A 21,565-nucleotide genomic window follows, 5' to 3' on the forward strand; every position below is an offset into this window, starting at 1 on the left:
TAAATACCAAATGTTAAACAATGACTTTAAAAAATGTGTAAACTTACATTGACAGTTCCAGCTAAGGCCAATGTGAAAGGACAGCAGTGAGTTAAATGAACTGAGCATCTCCCAAAGCTGCAGTCTTTTAGTACCAAGAAAGGAAACCACTTTGACTGTAGCTCTGGAGGATGCTAACTTCATCTGACTAGACTGCTAAAGCATCATATTACCTTTCACTTTAGAATGCAATTTCACACAGCTGTTTTTTTTTCTACCATTTGGTCACTTTGAAGTCGTTAAGTCAGAAGGGATGATTACAGCCACCAGTCAGCGAACATGTGAGCAGGTCTAAGCGTCTGTGACCCAGGATTTCCTCCGTTCTGAATATTTGTGACGTGTAGCTCAGGAAGTATCCTCAGGAAGCATCCATTTGTTCAGTATTGCAGGTTCTGAGTCAATGACATGATAAATATTCAGGGTTTTATCTTTTATAGTTAGTTTCTGACATACTGTACTCCAAACAGGGCTTCAAATTTCAATATGGGGGAAAAAGGTGCCAAGTGGGTCAACGGACAATAAAAAAGAAAAACCAAACTCCAAGTATTTGATATCTCAAGGTACAAATTTCAAATACCTTTAGAAATGTCCATATTTTGGGCTATGAATGTTTCAGGTAAATCAGACAATTGATCAGAAATTCTCGTGACATTTGGTCAGATTTATGTTGTGCTAACGGCAGCTAATGTGACCTTAACCCTCCTGTTCTCATTTACGGGCACCAAAACATGTTGCTTTCTTGTCTGAAAAAAATCAAAAAATTCAACAAAAAAAATTTCTGAAAATTTGCAAAACCTTCAATATGAAAATTCCAATAATTCCTTAAAAGATTTAGTTTTTTACAAAAACACCCAAATTTGGCAAGAAAATATTTTCAAAAAATGATAAAAATCTTCCAAAAAAGTCCTAAAAATATCTAAAGTGATTCCATATATATCAGTAAAACTTCTATTTGCTTTAAGAACATTCAGAATAGAAAAACATTTTTCCACCAAAAAGTTCAAAAATTTCCCAACAATGTTGAAATTTTCACTGTGAAATTGTTTTTTTTCCCAAACTCAAAATGAGTCAGTTTGACCCACAGAACACCACGAGGGTTCAGCAATCATGATTCGAGGAGAAAGGTGACATAACCTCAGCTCTAACGTCAGATTAACACATTTTTTGGACTATTTAATCCCAAACTTCCTCTGAAGTGACTTCAGATGTTAATCGGCTCCTTCACAAACGTCATTCTACAACATTTTCCCCACATTTGCAGCAATACTTCCCAAAAATGGGCGAGTAAAGTTTCTTTATAACATAAACCTGAAAATGTGACTCCATCCATGTGAACTGTGGCAGCCTTTGAAGTAAAAGAGGAGCTTGAATGACCTGCACCAACCTGTCTGCTCCTTCCACATTCTCCTGTTCCTGCAGCACTTCATTTGGGCTCTTGTGGGTTCTCCATGTCAAAAACATTTGGCCACAGCTCATTTTAAGAAAAGGGTCCAGTCATATCCACACTAACACATGAAATTAGAACAAGAATCAATAACAGGAAGGTAAAGCAGCTGATGATCAGTTCTCACCTCAGATCTTCCTCCTCAGTTTCTACCTGCAGCTCTCCTGTGCTTTTCCTCTGACATGCACACACCTCTCCAAGCCCACCCTTTCTCCAACACGTGCACGTCCGAGTGTCACATGGTAAACATTTTTTGCATCTAAAATCAGCAGAAATTTGCAGAGAAATATTTATCTACATGTTCCAGATCTGGGAATAAAAGACCCAGCAACAAACTCACATGAAAAGTAGATACAAACTTATTAAAACAATCTATATTTAATTTGCAAACTTATATTAGATTACAGAAAAGGTATTTGGAAGAGTCAGTACATGTGTTGCTCAGTTTTAAAAGGAGATCTTTGAAGGGAGTACATAAAGACCTATACAACCACACATTTGTTACATCAATAATTTTTGACGGTCTATCTTTACCACTGGCCTCTAAAGGATGCTATAAGCTACAATCGTAGGATTCATATACGTAATTAACAAACAAAGCTTATTTACCTATTAGGAGCCTGGGTTATGAAAGTCTTTACCTTGATGCTGCCATTATCTTGTAAACACTACCAAGGCGTTAACAGGGCGGTGGTGGACAATTCCTCAACTCCAGATTACAAAAAAAACAAAACTAGCAAACAGGATGAGGAAAGCAGCTGCCTACAGAACAGGAGGAAGCAGCCCAACACAACGGGGAAAGAAACTAGTTCAAATAACTGCCCAGGAACACAAACAAACAAAACAAAAGAAGTATCAACACATCTGATGGAGCCCCATCCTGGGATGCCATGGCAACTGCACTCAGCCAATCAGAATCCACGGTGCTGCAGTAACGGCATGCTAGAGCAGACACTTTGGCCATCTGGGAACATTTGATCATCATCATGTCTGCCATATGTAATTACAAAATAATCAGAATAACGTTTCAAACAAGTACATTATACATTCTCCAACAGCAGTAAGTTTTACAGAGTTTGTTTTTAGTGGGATGGCTTATTGAGAAGTGGATTAGACATACAAAGACTTCAAGTGGCGGGGGCCACAGACTACAGTTCCCTTGGACGACACCTCCCACCCAGCTGTGGTGCAGGTGCACGTGATTCAGGAGCAGAAAAAGACGGGTGCAATTAACCCCTCTGTTCTTTCAATATTCATCGACACCCCTGAGAAAGCCAGACAGAAAAACAGGCATGGGAAACAGGGGAAAGGTTCAAGAAGCACACACGAGAGTGGACTAAGCCTCCACGGTGGGGGTGGGTTGAAGGACTGTGCTTGTTGGAGTGGAGAGGCGTAGGGAGGTTAGTCTTCGTCGTCATTCTCATCATACTCATCCTCCTCGTCGTCGTCCCCCATGTAAGACACCGGAGTTTCCACGCGTGACCCGCTGTAGTGGGAGTCATTGGAGCTGGAGGCCATGGTGCCGTCAGTGCAGCCATCACTGAGGACGGAGGGCGAAATAAGTGAATGAGGCCAAGCTGAGAGCAGGAGGACATGCAGGATAAAACACTCTGTCACATTAAGAGCTGCTTTACACCTCTCACCTGCTAGCAGGATAACGGGCTCCGTTAGCAGAGGATCCTCCAGTGATGTAGACGTTACTGATGGGACCTTTCGCCATTTCTGGGTAAAAAGAAAACACATTCATACCTCTGAAGCCTGTCTTTTTAGCCAAAACCACCACTGTTAGCGTTAAGGCTGACTGGAACCACATGTCAGTGAGCACGAGGCTAAACGCTGCTACGCTTTTATTTAAGGAATTTATTCAAAGGTGTGTGGAGGCAACAGACAACAGAAGGAAACTACAGTAAGACTCTGACCTACCAGGACAGCATCACTTCTTTATGAACCGCTGCACAGTTACTAGCTCAATCTGATCCCTCATTTCAATAAGTCTTCAAAGTAACACTGGACTGGTTTCAGTCAACACATACTTTCATTTCAGAGCACTGACTTCTTATGTCCCATTTGCTGAGATTACTGCTGCACCGCTGTGACATGGACATGAGGTTTCCATGGCCAAAGGTGCTGCTGCTGCTTCTACTATTCCCTTTAAAGTATGTCTTGATGTGAAGGGGACAGCAGTGTTTTGGTTTGTACCTATAACGTAAGGCTCCAGAGCTTTGGGCACCAGGCTGCGTGCAACCGTCAGGTCCTCTGGAGAACACTTTCCCACCTCCAAACCACAGGCCATGCCCATACGCTTCAGCACCTCGATGTCATCGTGGATCTCAAACATGCTGTCGAAATTGAACAAATACTCGAACCTGCACCAGAGAAGGGAAGAACATCAGACAAGAAAAACATTCATGAACAAGCAATAAATGCTTTAAGCTAAATTTAAAGTGGATCAAGTAGTTTTGACTCAAATGTGGTGCTAGAGCTAAACAGAGAAACAGAATTCATTGTGAGTATTTGTGTGTTGTCCAGGTTACTTTGGAAAGATACTCTCCATGTTTTGAGGACATCCAGAAATGTTAGAGAATTAAGGAACACTTGGGTACGTTTAAAATTCAAGAGAATTAAAAGATAATTGATGAAACTCCCTGACCTCTGTATCTAGTCTATTTACTGTGCTTTCTTTACGTTTCACTTAACCGTGAGAAACGTATTGAGTGCAACTATTTGAGTTCAACCCAACACTTTCAATGCCTCCCTGGAGAGGACGTCTGAAAAAGTTAATCCCATATTATCTTCATGCACTGCTCATTGTAAAACATAAGTTCTAAAAACCGTAGCCTAACAGCAGACGATAACCACATACTTGTCGTTGGAGATGCTGCAGTCGATGACAGTTTTCTTGCTGGTGTTGACGATGATGAAAGGAAGGTGGATGATGGAGTTGGGAGGTGGAGATCTGTTGGTCTGCTGCTCTGACTGTCTGTTACGCTGAACCAGGTTCTTAAAAGCTATTTGCTGCCAGACAAGATCAAAGATGAAAGTCAAGCAGCAGCAGAGAGGATTTTGTTTGGATGTCTGGCATTCCTGACACTTAAAAATATATTTTCTGCTCCTGTTTTTCAGCAGCACAGTTTCTAGTTGAAACTTTGTGTGGAAGTCTCCAGAGAAGAAACTTATCCAGTAGCTCAGCACAGAATTTCTACTGTAGCATAACAATGACGTTAACGGCTGTGACACGAGTCATGCTTCCATTATAAATCATAAGGAAAAAACACAATCTTCTGCTTTCAACTAGGAGAATTTGTGCTTTTCTGAAAAGCAGAAAATAAATCTGCTTTAATCAGAAATCTTCAGACAAACCCACAAGCAAATTACAGAGTGAAAACAGGTCTTCTTGTCTCTACAGGGCATCTCCAGGACTTTTTTCAGCCTTGATGCATTGCTACATTTGAGGAGGACCACGTTAGCTTCAGCAGACCTGATATCACAGCTACACAGGCTGTGCTCATAGACAGAAGGTTCATCACTCCATTCATCCCCACCTGCAGAATGAGCTCCTGAAGCTGTGATTGTTTCTGCTTAATCCTCTCCAGCCGCCTCTGTCTCTCCACCTACAGTTGAAATAACACATTATGATTAGAACGGCTCTAAAAGGCCAGAGATGCTCCACACATACCAATGACAGGCCGGTCTTCACTGTGTTCCCACCTCTAGGTTTTGGCACTCCTGTGCTGAGTTGGTGGGCAGGCCAATCCATTTAATTTCTTTTTTCTCTTTAGAGATGATGTTCATGGCCATGAGCACGTTAAGTGCATCGTAAACACGCCGCCGAATGTTCTTCTGGTCATACACATGCTAAAGTAGAAACACATGATTCAAAGCATTAGCAAAACATCTCCGCTACACAAAGGCGTGTAAAAGCCAGCACTGCATCTGTCCCCATTTCAAACGTATCGAGTTCTTCAAGCGTTCATATTTCTGCATAAGACGACGTGCAGCACCCACCGAGTCATTGGGTGACATGTGGTTGTCTGCAGAGCTGAATTCTGCCACCAGTTCATCTGCCACTTCATTGTAGGTGGTTACTCCTTTCTTCTGCACTTTCTCACACACTTTCATGGAAAAATGCCTCAAGCCTTTTCCATTCTTTTCCCCTTTTTTACCACGTTTTCTGCAGACAGAACAAATCCCCACATCATGACATCTGTGCATTTTCTGTCTCTTTAAAATGATGTCAGACTTGACTCATGCTAAAAAAGCTTCATGTAATATCAGCAGAGCTCCACGATAATGTTCAGAGCTCAGAAACCTTCTGAAGACTCACCCAGATGACCAAGGAGAGGCGTCGGCTGGCTGACTCTGGGTGAGGAATTGGGAACTGGGTGTGTGTGGACTGTTTACCAAAATGGTATTTGATACTGTAGGCCTCTGTGGTGTTCCAATCACCTACAATGAAGAAAGAAGAACAAATAATATCTATATTCTGCTTTGCCAATAATCTCGTGAGGCTGTACACAGATGACAAGTTATTTTCCAGAACTCTGTGTGCTCAGGTTTGGATATATGATGAACTGAATCCTATTTGAAAAGCTGCTTTAATAAAATGTTTTATGGTAACTGCAGAGATTAGATAGCACTAAATGGAAGCGCTTCAGTCTGACCAGGAAGAGCAGAAAGCTGCATGTGATTACCCTTTAATACAAACGGAATTATTTGAATTTGAAGAACATACGCAGCAAAACTGAATGACATTTATTTAACTCAGGACAGAACGTATGCTTTACGCACAATTGTAGCTATTTCAATACATATAATGAAAAAGATTTGGACAGTGCTGCAAAAACAGACACTGGAAAGTTTTTATACACATTTTTAATGGAGAGATTAACACAAGTAGTGTTTGACATGTTTGTCAATGTGTAGTGATGAAAGAAATGATTTAAAATGTGCATCCCAACAGGAACATGAGGCATCCTGGAGACAGGTGATCTATTCCTTCACTAAGGTGATATCTAAGCTGATTTCCGTTATGTATACATTCCTTGTATATAATGGGATGATGGGTGTAATCCTGCTGACTGTAGAGTTGATGAGCTTAGGATCAACTGCCTCCACCCACCCTCTGCCCGGTCACCTCACAATGATAATGGAGGGGCTTACACAACAGTAAGACAGCAGAGAAAAGCAAACATACATGCAAATCTATGCACAAATACATCTGCATTAAAAAACCCAAACCATTCAAAACTCTGACACGAATCCTGACAGTGTAAGAACCCACTCACCATGTGTGGCACATGTGGCATGTGTGCAGCAACGTTCACATTGGATGGCCCGAGGGTTTTGGGTAGGAGCTGTTTAGCCACAGGAGCTGCTGTGGGCTGGACAGTAACCAAGGATAAGACACCTAACAGAAGACATGGGAGGAACAGGAATGAGCAGAGGACTCCACTGAAACTCCATTGCCCCCTATCGTTCACCCAGCAGCACACAGGCCTACTCCTGAGGAGACATTTCCTTTGATGGCCGAGCAGTCATTTAAACCACACTATATACATTAATTTATAAAGAACATACTGCATGCTGCATCTATAATCTCTGCAGAAAGGCAACTACTAGTTAGTTTTACCTTTGCTCGGGCTCAGATTCTGATCGATGAAAACCTTCAGCTCTCCATTTGTTTCAATGAGACCAGCCTGTGAAGGACAAGAAATTAAAACACAGAATTAAAGCTGCTATATTAGTGGTTAAACAAACCCTGTACAGAAACAGAAGCATGCTTTCAATCAGTTTAGCAACAGACACAGAATGATCTGACATTAGCTTAGCTCCTGCAAGGTGAAGCATTAATAACAAACTGTTCCCCATGAATCCACGTGTTTAGTTACTTACATCTTTAGCCATGATCCCAAAGGACCGAAAGGAGTTGAGCTTCAGGTTAAAAAGATTTCCCTCTGTCAATCACTATTCAGACCCCTGCAAACAGAAAGGAGGCAAACTATCAAAAATGAATGGTTTACTTTCTAGTTTCACCATAACATCGCATTTCTCATTACATTTTCTGAGCTAATATGTATTTTACTCGATTACAGTAGTGATACTGAAACTTATTTGTGAACTAAGGCCCATTTGAAGTGCTTGCTACGAGCACACTGCAGAAGGCTAACTACATCACCAAAGCTAGCATCAGTAGTCCTTCTACAACACTAACTTAACGCAAATATATATATTTAGCACACATCTGGATTGTATGGATCTTTGAGGGGTATTTCTGAATGCACGGTGTGAGCAGAAAACCGCATTAACCCATCCTTTGATGCTCAGAACTTTTCCTACGCTAAGTGTGCACAAGGCCTACTTCAGGTACCGAGCACGTCCGGAGGAGAGGCATCGTCGAACTTCTGCTACAGGTCACGCAAACATGCTAACTTCACCACAACAGCGCAAAACTAAAAATGTAGCTAAAGTGACAGCACGGTATGTTTGCGGACAGTCCGGCTGCATGCGGCAGAAACAGCACTCATCATATATGTCGCTAACAATGACCAATCTTTTGTTGAATCAGCTAGCTAACTGTTACTGCTAACACCTAGCGCTGGATTCGGCTTGCTGGCGTTAGCTCGCTAGTTAGCTTATGCACGTTTTGAGGCGATTCACAGAAAAAAATCACCAATTATTGGTTCCGTGCTGCAGATTCCAGCTACAGTTGAGCATGAGGTGACATTTTAAAAGCCAGTGTGCATTTAGCACGGTGAATGAAGTGAATATAGTGATTGTGTGCACTTACGAGTGCACTCTCCTGTCTCCTCGACGGCTGTTGTTGTTGGCATTTGAGAATGGAGGAAGAGGAGGTCTAAATCCCCACTAAACAGGAAACAAACTGAGCAACGCAGAGGCACTTTTTAACAAATCTACTGTTAATTTCAGTTGCAAATGAATCCATTGGTTTCGCTCGTTTAACTCTTGAAGGTGCTTTTCAGTCATGTTTCTGTAGTTTGGTGTTTTACAGCCACTCGGTCGTGTATAGAAGCCGCTTATACAGCGATCGTTTCCTACTGACTAACCATTGACAAAGTAAATACATCAAGTTTACAATTAAATAGAAATAATTTTCATCTTATTCACGGTGTTAAAGTTATGAAACACTTTGCACAACCCATAGTAATTCACCACAACTTCTGAAACACCCGTCAGTTGCATTATTTACATATAGTTCCGTAGTTAATTGTGTTTTATTGCCAGTGGAAAACTTCATATTGTCAGATACTTGTCACCTCCTCATTAACAAACAACACAGCTAACTAGTTAACAACAGCGAGCTTGTAGTCTCGAAACTACATTAAGAAACATGTGAATTATTTATCCATCATCGTGTCAAACTGCTTCAAGTTGCTTTTCTGATTTTTAATAAAACGTTGTTATAGAACATAAAGTGACTAACTCGTCGGCTTCATTAATATTGAGGTTGTTAAAGTGATTCGTTTACCTTTTAGACGTTTTCATTCCGAGTTAGTACGCAGCCGTTTGTAGAAGCTCTAGAAAAATGATTAAAGTTCCCAATTAGATTATAATCAGCGCGGACCGTTAAAGTTAGCCCTGCTACAGTTAGCTGCTTACGATTAGTTAACAAGTCGGCCGAAGATGCTCTAAATATAGTGCATAACGGACAACCACGACTACTATTTTGCTAGTTAGCAGCTGGTTAGTTTAGCAACGAGCTAACTCGATATTACGGTTGAAAAACTGGGAGCTCCGCCGCTTTGTTAGCCCGCTGCCGCTCGGCTAGCTGGTGGGCTAACGAACGAGCTAGCCCACAGCTGTCACCGACAGCACTGCCAGAATTAGCTGCAAGTCCACCTCGTTCAGCTTTGTGTCCGCTGGCAGTGTATTTCCAACTTATTTCAAACACAGTGCAGGTAAAATACATGACTAGCGTCAAGTGCTTTCATGTGCAACAGGTGAGGAGCGACTTAAAAGTCGGTAAACGCTACTTACCGGTGCACTTGACGGTGTTAGCGGATTGCTAGCTAGCCTCTCTGTCCACTCTCCGCTAGCAGAGCTACAGCAGCGCGTCTCACAATCTGATCTTGGCGGTGTCTCGGTATAGCGGCGTCTGATTGGACGGCGTGAAGGAGACGAAAGCAAACCAGTCAAAGTAGTTCATGCCCACAACCTGCATCTCCTGGGATTGGTGGATACCAGCCAGCCACAAACACACACATACCGCCATCTGCTGCACAGGAGTGTGAGGATTCTCCGTTAGTCTACAGCACAGACTGTCAATAAAGACTTTCAGTCTGTGGTCTACAACAGGGGAGTCAAATTCATCTTAATATAGGTTCTACTTTCAGCCCAGTTTGATCTTAACCCTCCTGTTGTCTTCATTTACGGGCAGCAAAAAATATTGTTTTCTTGTCTGAAAAAAATCCCCAAATTCTGCAAAAAAAAATTTCCCATAATTTCTGAAAATTTGCAAAATCCTTTAGGAAGAACATTCGAATAATTCCTTAAATGTTTCTCTTAAAAGTTTTATTTTAAAAAATCCCCCAAATTTGGCAAGAAAATTATTGTATATATTTTCAAAAAATGAGTAAATAGAATAGAATAGAATAGAATAGCAAGCTCACCATCGGACTGATAAATACAAAAACAAACCGAAAATTTTCTAAATAAAAAACCCATTCCAATATATACATATAAACAACTACAACAATATATATATATATATATATATATATATATATATATATATATATATATATATATATATAAACATACATATCCGTACATACTTATTTTACAGTGAATATGTAGCATCAGTATTGCACGTACATTGAAAAAAGTGTCAGTAGTTATATTTTACAGTGACCACAGTTGCCCAGCAGGATTATTGTGAGTTCAAGAGTCTGATGGCTTGGGGGATGAAACTGTTACAGAACCTGGCTGTTCTTCCAAAAAATCCTAAAAATATCTAGTGATTACATATAACATCAGTAAAACTTCTAAAATTTTGTTTTTAAATATCAGCAATATTATGCTTCAGTTTATCATTTCCACATTACAACTTATAGATCACAGAATAGCTGAAAAAGGCACAAAACATTTAGTCATGATCAAAACAACAACATTCGGACAAGAAAAGACAAAAACATCAAAAACAAGACAAAATATTACAAAAATGAAACACAAAATTATAGCGACGAGAACAAAACGATACAAATTAGACAAACAACATGAAACAAAACAGAAAAGAGACAAGAATAGTAGGCAAAAAGTTACAAAGTGTCGAAGAAATGGACAAATGACAAAAATGAGACAAAAAATTACACAAAATGACACACAAAACGATAAAGTGTCTTAAACAGCCTTGACCAATCAACTCCATTCACCCTGAAGGTCTGCTGTGGTATCTGGACTCCACGAGACCCTGAAAACGGACATCAGAACTGGACCACAGAGCATTGAAAGAAGGTGTCCTGGTCTGATGAAGCTCTTTTTCTTTTACATCTCATGAATGGCCGGGTGTGTTGCTTACCTTGAGAACACATGGAACCAGGATGCATTATGGGAAGAAGGCCAGCTGATGGAGGTAGTGTGATGTTTGGACAATGTTCTGCTGGTAAACCTTGGGTGCTCCGTCCATGTAGATGTTACTTTGACATGTACCTCCTACCTAAGCATCGTTGCAGACCATGGACACCCTTTCATGGGAACAGTGTTCCCTGATGGATGTGGCCTCTTTCAGCAGGATAATGTTCCGTGCCAAAAAGCAAAAATAGTTCAAGAACGGTTTGAGGAGCACAACAACCAGTTTGAGGTGTTGACTTGGCCTCCAAATTCCCCAGATCTCTATCCAATCCAGCATCTGTGGGATGTGCTGGACAGACAAGTCCGATCCATGGAGGCTCCACCTCACAACGTCCAGGACTTAAAGGATCTGCTGCTTACATCTTGGTGCCAGATACCACAGCAGAGCTTCAGGGTCTAGTGGAGTCCAGATACCACAGAAGACCTTCAGGGTCTAGTGGAGTCCAGATACCACAGAAGACCTTCAGGGTCTAGTGGAGTCCATGTCTCGACAGGTCAGGGCTGTTCTGGCAGTAAAAGGAGGACCAGCACACTACCAGTCAGGTGGTCATGATGTTCTGCCTCACTGGTGTGTATATAATGTCAGTGGTAATGATGCAGAGGTGTTTCTAATATTCTATAACGTGCATATGTATATTATAAAGGAGCCACTGAGTGCATGAAATACTGTGGGACATTTAATCAACTTGTGCAACACAGTTTAGATATTATAACTTTTAAAATTAACTTAAGATATCCCACCAGTGTCTGTTTTTTTATCTACACCTGAACATTAAGTTGTCTGGTGTAGTCTGATACAAAAGCAAGCAATAAACTAAAAAAAATAAAAGCAATAAAACCTACATTCTCTGTAAGTATACTGTGCTTTGGTTGAAATAGCTTCAAGAGACATTGATTCAACTTTGTGTTTGCTTTAAGGGCTATATTGTGGTGTATTGTAATTATACTGTGTGACACTGAGGGATGATTTAAATATTTTGTCAAAATAAACTCAGCAGTGCCATTGAAATGTATTTCAGCAGCATTACAGAGCTTGTAAATGTGTTTCATAGCTGTGATGAATGACAGAAGATCTCTCTACAGTTTTCTAACAATCACTTACAGACCGCATCCAGTGAGTCAACATATGATGCCATTCAGGCCTTTTTCACTGCAAAACACCAAAGAAGAAGAAGAAGCAGAAAGCTGAGGTCCACAGATACTCTATCAGCGACAGTACGGCGTGTGTTATTTACACTCACTAAAGGGTGGATTCATTTTCACATGAGATAACTGAGCAGAGCCTCCTGTCAGCTCAACTTACTGTCATATTTTTTCTTCTAAGATGAGCACTTGAATGTGATGAAAGACAGCTTAAATTATTTTAGCGTTATAAGCACAGACCACCTGCCTGTAACAGTTTGTTGAAACTACATCGTGCTAATCTCTCGTCACAGCATACATTTGTGCACTGAGGTCATTTCTACAGTTAAAAACTAAACATTTTCCATTCATACTGTGGCGCTGAAGCATTTTTTGCCCCTTGTTTCAGGGTAAAATGTGCTGTTGGTTCCCCATTAGCCCCCTGTCACTCACACTCTGCGTAAGGTGTGCACTTTTCTGTGTGACAGTTTGCTGAAATGTTTTGCTTTAGGAAACCTGTGCAACCTATTAACACAAAACCACATAGTACAGATCTCCAGACATGATCTGACACTGGTCCACTTAAGAGCCGAAGGCCAGGAAATAAACTATTAGCACTTTTCAGGCCAGGATTACGGTCAATTGTTCTTTAACTGTGCATATTTCCAGAAAAAGGAACAAACAACATGATACACAGAAAATCTGAATTGCTACCGTCTCCTGCGGTTCTGGGGTCCTTAGCATACCTACTTTACTTTAAACTTTATTTTTTATTTTTTCATTTAGCTGTTTTTGATGTGGGGCTGCACAGTGGCGTAGTGGTTAGTACTTTGGCCTTGCAGCAAGAAGATCCCCGGTTCAAATCCCGGCCTGGGCCTGGGATCTTTCTGCATGTAGTTTGCATGTTCTCCCTGTGCATGCGTGGGTTTTCTCCGGGTACTCCGGCTTCCTCCCACAGTCCAAAAACATGCTGAGGTTAATTGGTTACTCTAAATTGTCCGTAGGTGTGAATGTGAGTGTGATTGTGTGTCTGTATATGTAGCCCTGTGACAGACTGGTGACCTGTCCAGGGTGTCCCCTGCCTTCACCGAGTCAGCTGATAGGCTCCAGCACCCCCCATGACCCTAGTGAGGATAAAGCGGTGGATAGAGGATGGATGGATGGATGGATGTTTTTGATGTCACCCAGCTCATATTTCAGTCCAATTTGAATGCCATTTATTGTCAGTCAGTTTGGACAGATCTGTCTCTCAGATGAATCTACTGCAGTGTGAGCTGTTTGTCTCCTATTAGGACATCAGGACTGGTCTGATGTGTGTTAAAGTAGGATTATAATTCCTGTGCTTTAGGGTGTGTATTGTGTTGGTTATGCTGCTGTGTTTGGGTGTCGAGTCAGACAGTGTGTCTCTGTGTGTTGAGGGTGAAGGGTGGAGTTGTGTTTTACTTTTAACAGCGTTGTATACAGTTTTGGGGGAGATTTCCTATGTTATATATGCTATAAAAATATGCTAAACAAAACTTTAAACGCAACATTTAATATTGTATTGAATTTTAGGCATTCTTTTTAAACATACGTGAGTATTTGTTGGTCCAAAGCAACACAGTGGACATCATGAAACAATCAAGTATGCAGGATCACGCTGTCAGACTCACCCAGGACATCATCTGGTGGGGCAATATGGAACTGCAGGACTTTTTGTATCATAGTTGACAAATGTTAGCTGTTTTAAAGACTAAACCAACATGGCTGCCGATAACCAAACACCACATGGCATTTTACAGAAAGATTCTTCTACATATTATATACAGAAGGTAGTTGGTATTAAATTCAGACGGTTATTTAGTTGACATTTTAGGGATATCCAGTCATTTTATAAGTGATTGTTTCAATAATAAATAATGATGGAATTTGTAAAGACGTAATCATAATGAACATAAAAACATTATTTTTTTTACTTTTAAGAAAAATGTATGCAGATATATCCCATGGGCTTTAAAAGTCCCTCAGTTATAGATTGACACTGGCAGTAAATTCTTTGATGACAGATGGTGGAGTTTGAGACAGCTGAGTGCTGGTCTACAGCCCTACCTAACAGGTCATCTGTGGCATTGTGTCATTTTAATAAAGCTGCATTTTTAAGTGTCCACTTGTAGCCACTGGTCAAAGGAATGTCAGTGTGCTGGACACATTATGAGATCATTGTCATTTAACTGCACACCTGACTGTGGATTACCTCAGTGGTTGAGAATTTTCCACCACCTGATCAGCTTAATTTATGTATGTTTGTATTTATTCATAGCACAGCAGACCACATTTAACCACTTTCTGACCCAAAAAAATCTAAATGCATTTTAAAAAGCTTTTTCTCTAGGTCCAAAAAGAACCCATTTGGTTGCTGTATATTTGTTCAGGTTTCAGTAACCCCCCAACAATTTCTTTATTTCTTGAATAAAAAAAACACATGCGCAGGTATGGAAGCCCGTTTACGCCACTTTAAAAAAATCACATGCTTTCTCATAATTATGAGATAGTAAGACATAATTATGAGGTATTAAGTCATAATTATGAGTTAGAAAATCATAATTATGAGGTATTAAGTCATAAGTATGAGTTAGAAAATCATAATTATGAGGTATTAAGTCATAAGTATGAGTTAGAAAATCATAATTATGAGGTATTAAGTCATAATTATGACTTTGTATCTCATAATTATGACATAGTAAGTCATGAATATGAGTTAGAAGGTCATAACTATGAGATATTAAGTCATAATTATGAGATAGCATGTGACTTTTTTTCCAAGTGGCAGAAACAGGCTTCCATACACACAGATTTATTTTGGTGAATAATTGAAAATAAAGGATACAACAACAGACCAGTTGCTGCCAAACTTCATCTCTTTTTTTGAACCTCATCTCTCATTTTTTAACCTCATCTCTCTTTTTAAACCATCTCTTTTTTAAACCTCATCTCTCTTTTTTAGTATGTATTTTTTAAACCTCATCTCTCATTTTTATTTATTTATTTAAACTTCATCTCTCATTTTTATTTTTTAAACTTCATCTCTCATATATATTTTTATTTTTTTAAACCTCATCTCTCATCTCAAACCCAGAATAGCTTTCTACTACTTCCGCGCAGGCGCACAATGAGCGACGGTCGGGCTACCAAACTGGTGAACCAGCGGGTGTAAAAATGGTAGGTAACCAAAATAAACAGAAACCCGGGCATTGGCTTTAGTGCCAGCAGGGCTTACCGTCAGGACTGTGATCGTAGTATTAAAGCAGATGCTGTGCTGTGTTTGGGCGGGCTTACAGTGCTTATTTACTGGTGTTCGCTGCTCTTACAGGGAAGGTCAGTGGATATTTGGAGATCAGCTAGCGTTAGCTCCCTTTTTTTGGCAGTCTGGTAACTTCGGCTGTTAGCAGGTCAAAGAGACTCATACACATGGGGTCGTGAGAGTGAAATCCTGCCTTATCCAAACCCACGCTGACAGCCCACTGCCGTGATATTCTCCTGGTCGTGGAAGTGTCAGTGAGACAGTGTGGCTAACTCAGCTAGCGTTAGCCAGTGTAAGTTACTAGCTCGTGGTTGGAGACAATGCTAACCTAATGTTACCCATCTGGTAGCACAATAATCCGAACAGCAGCCAGCACACGCACACAACGCAGTCCGACTCCATGCGTCGTTATTCAGAGAGCTCGGGGAGGGTTGGTGAAGTCATTATCAACTCGGTGGAGTCAGAGTTTTAGTCTCCGGTTTCAGGAAATGCTTCTGTCCGGTGAAGAGCTCAGATGCTGCAGCCGGTGGGAGGACAGTGCATGCTGGCTGCTTCCTGTAGATGGACACTAAGCCTAACTGTTTACCTGCTCAGCTACATACCTGGTCCATAATCAAACATCAGGATACTGAAAATGAGCAGCACAGATGTCCACCTCACAGTCCAAAACAAGTAGATATTGCTTTCACAGTAACAGAAGAGTCGTAAAGTCAGCAAATCGTCATATTTAAGCTGCTGAAATTAAGACCGTCACTCTGTTTTCATAAATAAAATCACTTCATTATCTATTATGTAAAATGTGGTCATAGCACACATGTAATGATGGAAACCAGACATGATTTGGGATTTGGTTTAACCCTCCTGTCGTCCTGTGGGTCAAAATTGTTTAAAGTTTGAAAATGTGGAAAAATATTTATATTTTCACAGTGAAACTTCTGATATCCACATTTTCAACATTTTTGGGAAATTTTTGAACATTTTTTGGTGGAAAAAAAAGAAATGTTAAAAATGTTTCTGAAGAACATTCACATAAAAATCAATTTTTATGTGAATGTTCTTGGAGAAAATATTCAAAGTTTTACTGATATATATGGAATCAGTTTAGATTTTTTAGGAAGATTTTTACTCATTTTTTGAAAATATTTACAGGAATTTTCTTGTCAAATTTGGGGGATTTTTATTGGAATTTTCTTCCTGAAAGTTTTGCAAATTTTCAAAAAATTTGGGGATTTTTTTTTTGCTAAACTTTTGGATTTTTTTCAGACGAGGAAACAATATTTTTTGGTGCCGTAAATAAAAACAACAGGAGGGTTAAAACTGCTGCTGTTTTCTGTTATTGCTCTTCAGTTTTAACCGCTAAAAACATTTTGACAGTACTGAGTTGTTAGATTTTTTCCCCGTCTATTTTGTTTTTATTAGTCTTATTTCCGAGTATTTCTGGCGCGCTGCTTGTGTCACACTCCAGACTTGCTGCACCTCCAGGTCCTTGCGATGGCATCCCGTTTCCCTGCTCGTGTTACATCTATGACTGTAGTTATCTGAGGGGCCCTTGGAGGTACAGCATGTGCTCTGAGAACCCACAACATCCCCCTTCAGAAAAGCCCGTGTTGCTTTTGGACGGGTCATAATTACCACCACCGCGTCTCGGCTTCGTGTTTTCCAACGTGTTTTGTCTGTGCGACCGGCTGATTTTCTAAGTGTCTCCCGGTCTTCTCGGTCCTCCTCACGTGTTGCCTGAATGCCTGTAGATGTTTGTGTGTTGCTGTGTGTCTTTGTCTGCGTGTCGGCGTGTGTTTGCGTGTTGTTGTCGGTGTTTCCCGGTCTGCTCGCTCCGGTGTCTGACAGCCCCTGTCCTGTTCTTGCACAGCATAAGCTGAAGTCTTCGCAGAGGGACAAGGTACGGCAGTTCATGTCCTTCACACAGGCTGGGGAGAAGACAGCCGTGTACTGCCTCACACAGAATGACTGGAAACTAGAAGTGGCCACGGACAACTACTTTCAGAATCCAGAGCTTTACTGTAAGGAATCCATGAAAACCTCAGTAGACCGGAAAAAGCTGGAACAGCTCTACAACCGCTACAAAGGCAAGTAGAATCACTTCCACTGCATCCTGGAATACTCACCAGGACACGGGTGACGGTCCAACATGTTCCGGTCAGATTATAAACGGTACTTGTGTGTGAAAGAGTCACTGGGCTTTTTTTCTCACTAGATCCTCAAGATGAGAACAAAATAGGAATTGATGGAATCCAGCAGTTCTGTGACGACCTCACGCTGGACCCGGCCAGCATCACCGTGCTCGTCGTCGCCTGGAAGTTTCGCGCTGCCACTCAGTGCGAGTTCACCAAGAAGGAGTTCCTGGACGGGATGACGGAGCTGGGGTGAGTGTTGACATCTGCAGCGTGTGACATGCTCTGAAGAGGGACGAAAACACCGGGCCTGAAGCAGCGGCGCTAACGGTGCTCTAAGTGTAGCTCGGGGAGGGAAGGCTGTCTATATATAGATCCTCCCACAGCTCCAGTGTTCTGTGTCTTCATGGAGTGACTCAATGAAAAGTTGCAGTGTTTAGACTTTACAGGTTTGTGCTTCAGAGGCAGCTTGGCATCAGCATCAAGACTGTCCTGTCACAACTTGTTGAAGTGTCCGTTTGTTTAGGTGTTTGTTGCTGAAATGGTCTTTTTTTTAGGTGTGACAGCCCAGAGAAACTGAAGGCCCTTTTGCCAAGATTAGAGCAGGAGCTAAAAGATAGTGGGAAGTTCAAGGACTTCTACCAGTTCACCTTCAACTTTGCCAAAAATCCTGGACAGAAAGGTCTCGGTAAGTAGAGTCAGAGCGATTCCAGCATGATATTCCTGCTTCACAAACAGCTGAAGTGTTCTTCGTTGTGTGCAGATCTGGAGATGGCTGTAGCCTACTGGAACCTGGTCCTGTCAGGACGATTTAAGTTTCTCGATCTCTGGAATAGATTCCTCTTGGTGAGTCAAAGTAGTGATAATAAGGACACATCGGTCAAATATGGCAGACTCTGAGTTTACTAAGCAGTCAGTAGTCTTCCATATCCAGAGCGTTGTGTGGTGCTGACACAGCGCTGTGCACGATGGTCTGCAAGTCATTATCTCTGGTCTGCAGAGGGGAAAAGCTCGGCTTGTTTGTATTTCTTTAAAACTAATTTATTTCCCAATAATCATTGAAAGTCAAAGATGCAGCAGCTGAATAGTTTCTGTGTAGGGAGGCGCTAACATAAAATGACAGTTTTTATGATCACAGCAGTCCTGGCTTGATGTTATCTTTTTTTAAAGCAGTGCAGTGAAGTTATTGTATGAAGATATTAACTGAGGTCACATCACCCCTCTGTGTCACCAGATGTTCTGATGCTGGAATTGGAGTTCTAAGATAAAATGTAAATCGCTGCATCCTTCATTAAACTCCATGTAGTGCAGTATTAAGTAGCCTGGGCTGTGAAGGTTCAGGGCACCTCCCTGATGAGCACAACGTGGACCAGTGAGCAAAGCCAGATGATGTTTGGCCTCCAGAACACGTAGTGATGCACACTGTGGTGATACGGCAAAAATACTGGCTATAAAGGCAGGAAAAGTTCTACAAACATGAGAACAACCCACTCCTGTCTGTTCCAGGAACACCATAAACGATCCATCCCAAAGGACACATGGAACTTATTGTTGGACTTTGGGAACATGATTGCAGACGACATGTCAAACTACGATGAGGAAGGTGAGTGTGGAATCATCCCATGCTTCAGATGTTCTTCAGCTCTGGTCGCTGTGACTCCACTAACGTGTCGCTGTTTCTTCCTCAGGAGCGTGGCCGGTCCTTATAGATGATTTTGTGGAATTTGCTCGACCAATTGTAACGGGATCAAAACGTAAAACTCTCTAAATCCGGTCCCGGCTCTGGAAAACCAGAACTTTGTTTCTTTTACAGTGACTTCATAGTTTTTTTTAAGACTTGTAAAAAAAAAAAAAGTGAAAATTGTAGACTTCAGAGAAACAACAGAAGCACTTGAAACTGTCAGGAACCACCTTTCAGGGAGCTGAGTAGAAACTATGAGAACTACTGGCCATATTTTGTGTATATGGACTTTGCCAGATTCTCAGTTGCCCCGGACGCCACTCTGCTCTGCCCCAGGAGGAGCCTACTGCCCTGTCAGGGCATGGACAGCTGAGAGGAGCTCCACTGGCTGCTGGTGTGCTCTAAACGGACTGGACATGAGAAAGCTGTGTGTTTTAAGGTTCTTCCTAGTCGGCTTTGTTTAGTTCTGTGAAGCTCTGCGTGATGCCAGGTCCTACTGCAGCTGGGAGGAGGAAGTGCTCGCTACACCAGCACCAACACAACTGTTCAGTTTTTACTGTACATACTGTATCTATTGGGACAGTTTACAAAGAGAGCTATATGAAGAATAATATAAATATGTTCACAGATGATTGTTTTATGTACAGTAAATGCTCAGATCTCTAACGGATGCCTCAATATTGTGGATGAAATGCTGTTGGTTTAATTGTTAGGTGGATCTGTCCAGTTCTCATTGAAAGCATGTTAAACACATTTTACGTCACCTCGGGCTGGTTTCACAAATAAATTTTCACTAAAGTAAAGGCAGTGCTTTAATTTAGAGGATTGATATTGGTTTGTGGTATTTATTTGTCTGAATAATGTGGGTGGAGATGGGCTCTAGTCCGTCCTCTCCACGGGGTTTTACCAGAAGGTCATGACTGTTGTTTCACCAGTTTGTCCCGCTGAGCTATTTTTGATGCTAAAGCGACCACTCAGCAGCATTTAAGACGAATGAAAATGTAAGAAATGACTGCATGGCACACATGTGTATGCTGAAGGCCTCTGATCAGAATCAGGACACTGAGGAGGGCGGCAGCAGGACGACAACGTAAGCCTTAAGAATAAACAGCTGTCTGTCGGGTTTTCTGTTTCTGTTGAACCCCGTCTGTTCCTGAAGGTAGTGAAACATAGAATATATTGTTGATACATCGTGTAAGTAGCCTCAGTATATTGTTCATTGAAGAAAGATGAATAAAGCATGAGTTTTTCCAGAATCCTGCATGTATTTAGCCTTTTGTTGTCGATAAGATGGATAACAGCCTCACAGTGGAGCTGCAGACGACAGGCGTACTTTACAAGACATCCTGTAAATAGAAGTGTCAGCCACATGTTTGACTGGAGCTTCTTTGGGATTTAGGGCTCTGTGTCCAATTCTCATCAGATACCTAAAGCCTTATTTTCTTCTTAAATTAAAAAAAAAACATGTTGTTGGCACACATTACAGAGAAAACTGCTTTTAAACTGAAAGAACTGATCTGCTGGCAATGATGTTTTCATTTATTCCTGGAAATAATGTTTCTGAATGCCTGGTTTTGTTGAAAGTTTACACATTTTTGCTCATTCAGATGACCTACTAAAACAGACGATCCAGGATACGCTGCACTTCATATTATACAGATATTTTCTGCTGTTTGAGGTTAAATATAAGTCCTATCTGTAGCACTGACACCAGCAGTAGCTTCATTTACGGTAATAAACAGGCATACTCTAATACTACATTTAGGTTTGATTACATTCAGTCAAGATGCTTGAGGTTTAATCGAGTCTTTTTATGCATCTTTATACGTTTACTGCACTGAATCTGTTAATTATTACAACATTTTCACACCTTCCTGTCTGGTAAAAACCAAACATCTCTACCTGAGGTGATTTTTAATGTCGGTGATAAACTGAAAGTTTCCTTTCAGGGTTGGGAATTCTCTGACTTCTTAAACTAAACAAATTATTCAGGAACCATATTAGATTGAACTGACCGTCAAGAACATGAAAGATGTTTTTTTTCATTTGTAGGACAGGGTTAGAGCTGCAAACATACAGAGCGTGCTACGTTGCTGTACATTAACCCTCCTGTTGTCTTTGTTTACAGGCACCAAAAAATAGTTCTTCGTTGTCTGAAAAAAATCCAAAAAATCAGCAGAAGAATTCCACAAATTTCTGAAAATTTGCAAAACCTTCAGGAAGAAAACTCCAATAATTCCTGAAAAGTTTTATTTGAAAAAAAAATCCCCAAATGTAGCAAG

General features: G+C 41.0%; 2 protein-coding genes across 6 annotated transcripts; one reads left to right on the forward strand and one right to left on the reverse strand.

The window, feature by feature from the left end:
- Positions 1-1,842: 1,842 nt before the first annotated feature.
- On the reverse strand, positions 1,843-9,630 carry tfdp1a (transcription factor Dp-1, a). 4 transcript variants are annotated; one of them, XM_022202724.2, is made up of 13 exons: positions 9,479-9,602; positions 8,970-9,018; positions 7,376-7,459; positions 7,113-7,179; positions 6,769-6,890; positions 5,808-5,929; positions 5,489-5,654; positions 5,192-5,338; positions 5,026-5,094; positions 4,347-4,498; positions 3,683-3,849; positions 3,127-3,205; positions 1,843-3,023 (listed from the first exon to the last, which is right to left on the reverse strand). In XM_022202724.2, the coding sequence occupies exons 3-13, from the start codon at positions 7,385-7,387 to the stop codon at positions 2,885-2,887; spliced, it is 1,242 nt and encodes a 413-aa protein (XP_022058416.1). In that variant the 5' UTR covers positions 7,388-7,459; positions 8,970-9,018; positions 9,479-9,602; the 3' UTR covers positions 1,843-2,884. The 4 variants fall into 4 exon arrangements, with proteins under 4 accessions (XP_022058416.1, XP_022058415.1, XP_022058414.1 ...); XM_022202723.2 differs by lacking the exon at positions 8,970-9,018 and having other exon boundaries at positions 9,479-9,630; XM_022202722.2 differs by lacking the exons at positions 8,970-9,018; positions 9,479-9,602 and adding an exon at positions 8,271-8,370.
- Positions 9,631-15,277: 5,647 nt separating this feature from the next.
- Positions 15,278-20,539, forward strand: dcun1d2a (DCN1, defective in cullin neddylation 1, domain containing 2a). Of its 2 annotated transcripts, XM_022202728.2 has the most exons (7): positions 15,278-15,391; positions 17,341-17,557; positions 17,686-17,854; positions 18,160-18,290; positions 18,366-18,448; positions 19,109-19,205; positions 19,291-20,539. In XM_022202728.2, the coding sequence occupies exons 1-7, from the start codon at positions 15,389-15,391 to the stop codon at positions 19,368-19,370; spliced, it is 780 nt and encodes a 259-aa protein (XP_022058420.1). In that variant the 5' UTR covers positions 15,278-15,388; the 3' UTR covers positions 19,371-20,539. The 2 variants fall into 2 exon arrangements, with proteins under 2 accessions (XP_022058420.1, XP_022058418.1); XM_022202726.2 differs by lacking the exon at positions 15,278-15,391 and having other exon boundaries at positions 17,197-17,557.
- The last annotated feature ends 1,026 nt before the right edge of the window (positions 20,540-21,565 follow it).

The sequence above is a fragment of the Acanthochromis polyacanthus genome, chromosome 14 (assembly GCF_021347895.1).
Source record: "Acanthochromis polyacanthus isolate Apoly-LR-REF ecotype Palm Island chromosome 14, KAUST_Apoly_ChrSc, whole genome shotgun sequence".
NCBI classification, from domain to species: Eukaryota; Metazoa; Chordata; class Actinopteri; family Pomacentridae; genus Acanthochromis; species Acanthochromis polyacanthus.